Source organism: Arachis duranensis, chromosome 2 (assembly GCF_000817695.3).
Source record: "Arachis duranensis cultivar V14167 chromosome 2, aradu.V14167.gnm2.J7QH, whole genome shotgun sequence".
NCBI classification, from domain to species: Eukaryota; Viridiplantae; Streptophyta; class Magnoliopsida; order Fabales; family Fabaceae; genus Arachis; species Arachis duranensis.
In genome coordinates, this window is record NC_029773.3 from 92,565,050 (window position 1) to 92,572,587 (window position 7,538).

The 7,538-nt window shown below is 29.1% G+C and overlaps 2 protein-coding genes across 2 annotated transcripts in view; both read left to right on the forward strand.

Moving 5' to 3' along the window:
• Positions 1–2,904: 2,904 nt before the first annotated feature.
• Positions 2,905–5,299, forward strand: LOC107476209 (cytochrome P450 94C1-like). Its single transcript, XM_016095975.3, has 2 exons — positions 2,905–4,029; positions 4,711–5,299. The coding sequence occupies exons 1-2, from the start codon at positions 2,959–2,961 to the stop codon at positions 5,221–5,223; spliced, it is 1,584 nt and encodes a 527-aa protein (XP_015951461.2). The 5' UTR covers positions 2,905–2,958; the 3' UTR covers positions 5,224–5,299.
• Positions 5,300–5,913: 614 nt separating this feature from the next.
• The window catches only part of LOC107476326 (subtilisin-like protease SBT4.15), a 7,493-nt gene continuing 5,868 nt past the window's right edge, over positions 5,914–7,538 (forward strand). Inside the window, exon 1 of the mRNA XM_021136215.2 lies at positions 5,914–5,944. Within this exon, the coding sequence (XP_020991874.2) occupies positions 5,914–5,944 (31 nt within the window). The remainder of the gene's footprint in view (positions 5,945–7,538) is intronic.

Below are 7,538 nucleotides of genomic sequence, written 5' to 3' on the forward strand. Positions count from 1 at the left end.
AAAAGCTTTTTGTTTTAAGGAAAAAAAGTAGTGCATGTATTTGGGAATACATTAATGACATGCATTTTCAGAATTACTACAATTAGAGTGAAATTCTCTGAATTATTTTGAGGAGAGGGACAAAAATTTATAGTGGTTGAAAATGTGCTGGCCATTATTATTAAGTATATCGTTATATGTGGTAATGGTAAATTTTGTTTTCTTTTATTACTAAATAACCTTTTTTCTGGTCTCTGATATGGTGGATTTGGCGTTCGAGAAATAACGAGATCTTTCATCCTCAAGAGCATTGAACCACAGATAAGGCTCTGGAATATTTTTGAGTTGTAATGATTGTCTATTCCCTCCACCATTAGTGGCTCTTGGATTTCTCCCTCAATAGATACCTTTAAGATTAATTGTGATGCTAGCTATCCTGGCAATGGTGTTCGAGTTGGTTTTTCTTGTGTTAGCAGAGATTGGAAGGGAAGGTGGCAACGAGACTGTTTGGGAACTATTGAGAATCGTAGCATTTTGCAAGGAGAGTTGTTTGCTATTTGGAGAGACTTTCTTTTAGCATGAGACTCGGGGGCAAAGAGACGGTATATGTGAATAATTTATAGGATTACTATGGTTTTATTAATCCTTTGGTGTTAAAAATCCGAGATATCATGTCTTGGAAATGGCGTGCTGATAGAGATGCAAACATAGTAGCAGACATCATGACAAAGACTGCAATGAAGACCCTTTCTCCGCAAGTGGAGCTTCTGTTGCCTTGAATTCAGCGGGACGACTGCCTTTCTTAAGCATTTCTTAAGCAGTTTTTTGTTTATTTTTATTTTTATTTGTTGTTGTTTGTTTTCTTTTAAATCACAAAAAAAACCTCTTCTAAAAACTTAAAACAATAAAAGGGACATATGTACAGTTATATCGATAATATATCTCCTCATATATAAGTCTATTTTTTTAAGTTTGTGTGAATTTTGTATAGTTTTTTTTTTAATTTGTCTTATACTAATTTTTTTTCCCTTTTAGAACCAGTAAGAATTAAACTCTAAATTTTGGTTATAAAAATTTTGATACTATATTAATTTTTTTAATTTAAATCGATAAGAGAATGCACATGTTATTTGTACATCTAAAGTAATTATTTATTTATTCATATATATACAAATTGATAAATAGTGAAAAATAAAATATACGTTGTAATATTAACAATAAATAAAAAATAAATCCATGATCACACTACTTTCAAGTTTCAAGTGGTAGCCTACTTGATTGGTACCACGTTAAAAGTTGAAGAATATAATGAATAAGTGATCTACCTAAAAGTCCAACATTATTATCTCAGAGAAACCCTAAAATTCTATCTCAAAACACAGGTTGGTGTTCTCAAGATAGATTCTCTTCTAATTTACACTCATCTCTCAGTTGGTTAAAAAACGAAAAAAGCAAGCAAATCCAAAGCACGTGATAATTGAATTAATACTAACACTATATTGTGACACATTTAACTGATGCCGTGAACATATATATAATTTTTCATAATGTATGCGTGTGTGTATCATATTGGATCAAATCAAACTCCAAAAGGGTCAAGAAATTAAAACTGAAAAATAATAAAAAAAAAGATATCTTTTATATGAACCAATCACAAATTTGGTAAAATATAATTCCAAGAAGTATTGTTAGTTTATGACCTCTAAATATAGCACGTGTGCTAAATAAATATAGTACAAAATTACACATCATGGATGATGTAACAAGGTTTCAACAGACTTTGTTTTCTTCTTTGGGGCCATAATTACTTTACACACACACACCCCTTATGTATAAGGTTTGATACGACACCATACACATGTAATAATTCATCAGAGTTTTTCCTATTATTGTTTTGATATAAAGTTTTTAAATTATTCACTTGAAGCTAAACTTGTATTTAGATTTTATGAAGTGTGTGAATAGAATGCATTATAATGATTTAAAGACTAGAACCTTCATCACTTAGCTTTACCATTATTTTTTAGGATGAAAACCCTAAACTATAACATAATGTATGTTAGATTAGTTTTTTTTCCTTCTAAAAAAGTAGTTTTTAAATGCATCATAGTATGTATAAAAATAAGGTATAATTATTCTGCTGATTTTTATAATTTTATTGAATTTTTAATTAAATTTTTGTATTTTTTATTTTTAATTGGATTTTATAATGCTTTTAATTTTGTAATTAGATCTTTACTAATGTAAAAGATATTAGGGTTAATTGAATATTTTTTCACAAATAAAAAATATCTATAATAATTAAGAACTTAACTTGATCACATATTTTTTTAGAAAAATTAAATATTTTATTAATTTTAATATTTTTAACATAAAAAGAACTCAATTATAAAATTAAAAATAGTGTGGAGGGACTTAATTGAAAAAAAAGAGTATAAAATCGGAACCTAATTACATATTTAGTAAAATTATAAGAACTAACAGAATAATTAAGACTTTTTTAATTAATGCCGAAGAGTTTTAAAATCTAGAAGTAAGTAATTAAGACCTATGTATGTACACAAATACACAATCATATAAAATATGTAAAGACTTCAATTTATTTTTTTTTTTTTGAAAATTAGTAAAAGCTTGAAACTGAAAATACATCCAACCATGTCCTAATCTAAAAAATGTTTTAGTTCTTTAACTTAGTTAACAAATATTAATATATATGTTCATGTTAGAGGATGACTTAAATTATTACGTCCGACATATTAAAAAATGTAAACAAAATTTATTTATAATTATTTACAAATCAAACTCATACAATAAGTGTAGAAAGAAACATCATTGAATTATCATCAATGGTTTATAAATATATATACATGTCTCTCTTTGGTTGCATACCTCTTTTCTTAATTCTTATCATAACTTCACTATCCTCTCTTCTCTCTATCAATTATTTTTATTGTTTATCAATTTAATTAGTTTCCATAGATGGAACTTGAACATGTAATACCTACCTCTTCATTGTTGCATCTACTCTTCAAGAATGATGCCTCTTTTGGTTCTTCTCTTATTCTTCCACTCATGGTCATCATGATCATGATCATGATCATCACAATCATAATAATTGTTTCCTTTGGATCCCCTTTCAAAATAGTTATCAAGAAAAAAAACAAGAATAACATCTTTTGCAATTGTGAAACTTGCCAAGCCTATCTCACTTCAAGTTGGTCCAAAGATTTTGAAAATCTTTGTGATTGGCACTCTCATCTTCTCAAGAACTCACCAACAAGAACCATCCACATACATGTTCTTAGGAACACCATAACCGCGAATTCGGACAACGTTGAGTACATGCTCAAGACAAGGTTTGAGAATTACCCTAAAGGGAAAGCCTTCTCAATGATCTTGGGTGATTTCTTAGGTAAAGGAATCTTCAATGTTGATGGTGAATTATGGAGGTTCCAAAAGAAGATGGCAAGCATGGAGCTCAACAAAGTTTCCATAAAATCCTTTGCCTTTGAGATTGTCAACTATGAAATCCAACAAAGACTTGTCCCTCTTTTATTATCCTCGAGAAAATATCAAGTCGATTTGCAAGATGTATTCAGAAGATTCTCCTTCGATAGCATATGTAGATTTTCGTTCGGGTTAGACCCTAAATGTTTAGAACAATCTTTGCCCATGTCTGATTTCGCCTTGTCTTTTGATAAGGCGTCTAGACTGTCGGCCGAGAGGGCGATGGCTGTGTCGCCTTTCATATGGAAGGTGAAGAGACTCTTCAACATGGGAAGTGAGAGGGAGCTAAGAGAATCTCTTGGAGTGATAAACATGTTGGCAAAAGAGGTCATAAATCAAAAAAGGAAAATGGGGTTTTCCGAACACAAGGATTTGTTGTCAAGATTCATGAGCAATGTTGAAGATGAGACATGTTTGAGAGACATTGTAATAAGTTTCTTATTGGCTGGTCGTGACACCGTGGCTTCTGCCCTCACAAGCTTCTTTTGGTTGCTTGCAAAACACCCTCAAGTGGAGTTAGAGATTCTCCTTGAAGCAGATAAGGTACACCTTCCAACACAACTTCTTTATTTTATTTTATTTTGATTTAATTAAGGATATACATATTTTCATCAAATTAATTATTGTTAGGGTTTATACATGATCATTATATTAAGGCGATATATATTTGGTTTAGAATTAAAAAAAATTATAGAAATTTTCACTTCCAAACCAAACATATACCCTAAGCAAAAAGGTAGGGACAATTTTTGCTTTATTGATAACTTACTATTTGGATGATTAAGGAATAATATATAATTAGAAAATGGAGGTTTTATTAAAAAGGAAAGTTTTTAAGTTCATGTATTATGATGCTTGTAGGTTTTATTTTTGTCAATTTCTTAATAAATATTCTTAGGACATTAATTAATAAAAATTATTTTTTAATATTTTAAACAACTTTCAACTATGAACATGTCCAATTATATAATAATAATAATTTATAAAATTTAATTTTGATGCATTGTCAGTGTAAAATAGTTCTACACGTGTATTCAATTACGTAAGCCACATCATCAGTAAAAATAACTATCTTTTACATTGATCGCGTAAATAATCATTCAAAAGAACAGATGTGATCGCAAGATTGTATAAAACGTTTTAGACTGTGAATGTATCAAAATTAAACTCTAATTTATATTTGTGGCTAACTAATTAAGAATTATATATACAATAATTAATAAGGTAATTGGAGCAAACAAGGAGCTTACAAGCTTTGAACAGCTTCGGAAATTACACTATTTGCAAGCAGCAGTGTATGAGAGTATGAGATTGTATCCACCAGTTCAATTTGATTCCAAATTTTGTGTAGAAGATGATGTGTTACCTGATGGGACAAAAGTCAAGAGTGGAACTAGGGTTACCTACCATCCCTATGCGATGGGAAGATTGGAAGAGTTATGGGGCCAAGATTGCATGGAGTTTAGGCCTCAAAGGTGGTTAAAGGGTGGTGTTTTCCACCATGAGAATCCATTCAAGTACCCGGTTTTTCAAGCTGGATTAAGGGTTTGTATGGGAAAAGAAATGGCCCTAATGGAGATTAAGTGTGTGACACTCCCTTTGATTAGAAGATTTCATTTCCAATTGGTTCCACCTGTTCTTCATCATGCTACCCCAATATTCTCTCCTGGCCTCACTGCCACTTTTAGATGTGGCCTTCCGGTAATTGTCAATCAAAGAAAAACCCAATCTTCTTAGTCACTCATTTTTTATGGTATATAGTTTAGAAAGATTTTTTAAGTGTACCGTTATACCGGTATTTCAGTAATTTTTAACCGATGATCTTAATTATATATTATATATATATGTTTAGAGTAAAAGATTAATTATTGCACACAATTCAATGGTAATATGAAAAATTACTTTCAATTATTTTTATACTTTATTTGAAATGTTGGTACAGTCTGATTCGAACGACAAAGTGTCTTTTTATAATTCAAAAATTTTTAATTGATTTTTAACCATTTAAGTAATTAATTTAAACGATCTTTGTAAACGATGAATTGCTGATGCTGAATTGCTGATGCGTCGAGAACTATTTAGTCCAATAACAAAGATCATTTAAACTAATTACGTAAATGATTAAAACTCAATTAAAATTTTTTAAATTATAAATAAATATTTTGTCTTTCGAGCAAATAATCGGACATTTAGTCTATATTTTTTACAAGCATACAATAATTTTTCAGTAAAAAAATAAATTTATGTCATGTGTAATAAATGATATGTGAATCTATTAGATATTTCACACATCATACTATATAAGTACATAAATAAAAAAGTGAATTATGAAGCACATGAACATATATATACCTAGCTACTACATTTAGGGTATGGTTTAAAGAATATAGAGGATTTTTTTTTTAGCAAATTATAGAAGATTTGATCATGATATATGATGATGATGATGGTGGTGGTGGTAATTGATGAGGAGATGTAACTATAATTATAATGGAGTACGGGGATCCATTGCACCACAAGAAACAAGAACCAACATATTATTATTATTGATGGTGTCGGTGGATTCTTTTTTACTTCATTTTGGGGTGCAAAAGTGGCAACTTTATTGTTTGGATTTGTATTGTTTAATATTCAAGGCATTGTATGTACTTTCATAGTTGGTAGTGTAAGATTTTATAAAGTGTAAGTACATATAATTCAATAATAATCATGCTACTAAAATAGTAGTGTGTACTACTATATATATCTTATTTATTTAATTAATTAATTTATTGAATTAGAAGTGTAAAGAATGTGGCACTATGGACTATGGTGCATATCGAAATGCATGACCAAAAGTAAAAAATTAATTTCACTCTTAGGTTAGGAGATGTTATTCTCAATACAAAATATAGACATATATAATAAGATTTATTTTATCAAATTGGAGTGACAATATTATAAAAAAGATTGTGATGGACTTTAAAAAAGTCCTTGAATAAGGAATAATTATTGCAATATTAAATTGAATTTATTTTTGTTGAATTTTAACAATATAATATAGTTCAACTTTTTTTTCGAAGAAACTAAGTTAAAGGCTTAAACGACAAAAAAAAAGAAAAACAACAACAACAACGCAACTCAATTTTTAAATTTATTTTTTTATTTTAGTTTTTTTTGTCAATTTTATTAATAAAAAAAATCAAGATACACGTTAACATACTTAAAGTAGCTTTTCATAGTTTTTTCGTCATCATCTAAAGTTTTTGGATTCGAGTCTTACTCTTAATTAAAAAAAAAAACTTTTCATGATACAAATAAGTAACAAATTAACCTGAACTTAAACCTATACTTCTAACTATTACACATGAACCCCAAAAATAAACAAAATTACAAAGAAGCCCCAAAAAATCCCAAATTATTACAACCACCCCAAAACCACACTCTAGCTTCCCTAAAACAATATAGTCCTAACCTTGGCCTACAATTTCATATCCACTTAGCCCCATCAAATTTCATGCTTTTTTTTAATGGTGGACCAATTGAAGTGGTAGATTTTGGAAGTAGTATATTTTAATTTCCCACTTTGACCTCTATCTTAGTCTACAATAACAAACAAATAAACATATGTCAAAGTGATGGAGAAATTCCAAATTCAATTATTGAATATTTTTCAATTTGCTCAGCCATCCACAAAGCTATTATAACAAAAAAAAAATACTATATACTATTANGTCATTAGTCTGACTTTAAGATCCAAAACTCAAGCCACTAAAAACTGAATCTTAAACCTTCTTTCAGCCACCAAAATTCAAGTCAAAATGACATGCTTTTTACATCCCTTCTTAACCTACTCTTCTCTATATATATACATCAAAATTAATAGGCACTTAACTCCTTAATTTTTTTTTTCCTTTAGCTTCTCCTATAAGATCATTAGAGAATGAAAAATTCAATGAAGATGCTACAAATTTTGCCACTACTAATTTGTCTCTATTGTTTTGTCTCATTGATACAAGCATCAAATCCACATGAAAGAAAGGTACATCTTGTTTAAGATTTGTGCTTGTCTT

Coding starts and splice junctions, on each gene's coding strand:
- LOC107476209 (XM_016095975.3), top strand. CDS start 2,959: ATGGAACTTGAACATGTAATACCTACCTCTTCATTGTTGCATCTACTC. Junction 4,030..4,710: donor TTCTCCTTGAAGCAGATAAG/GTACACCTTCCA, acceptor ATAATTAATAAG/GTAATTGGAGCAAACAAGGA.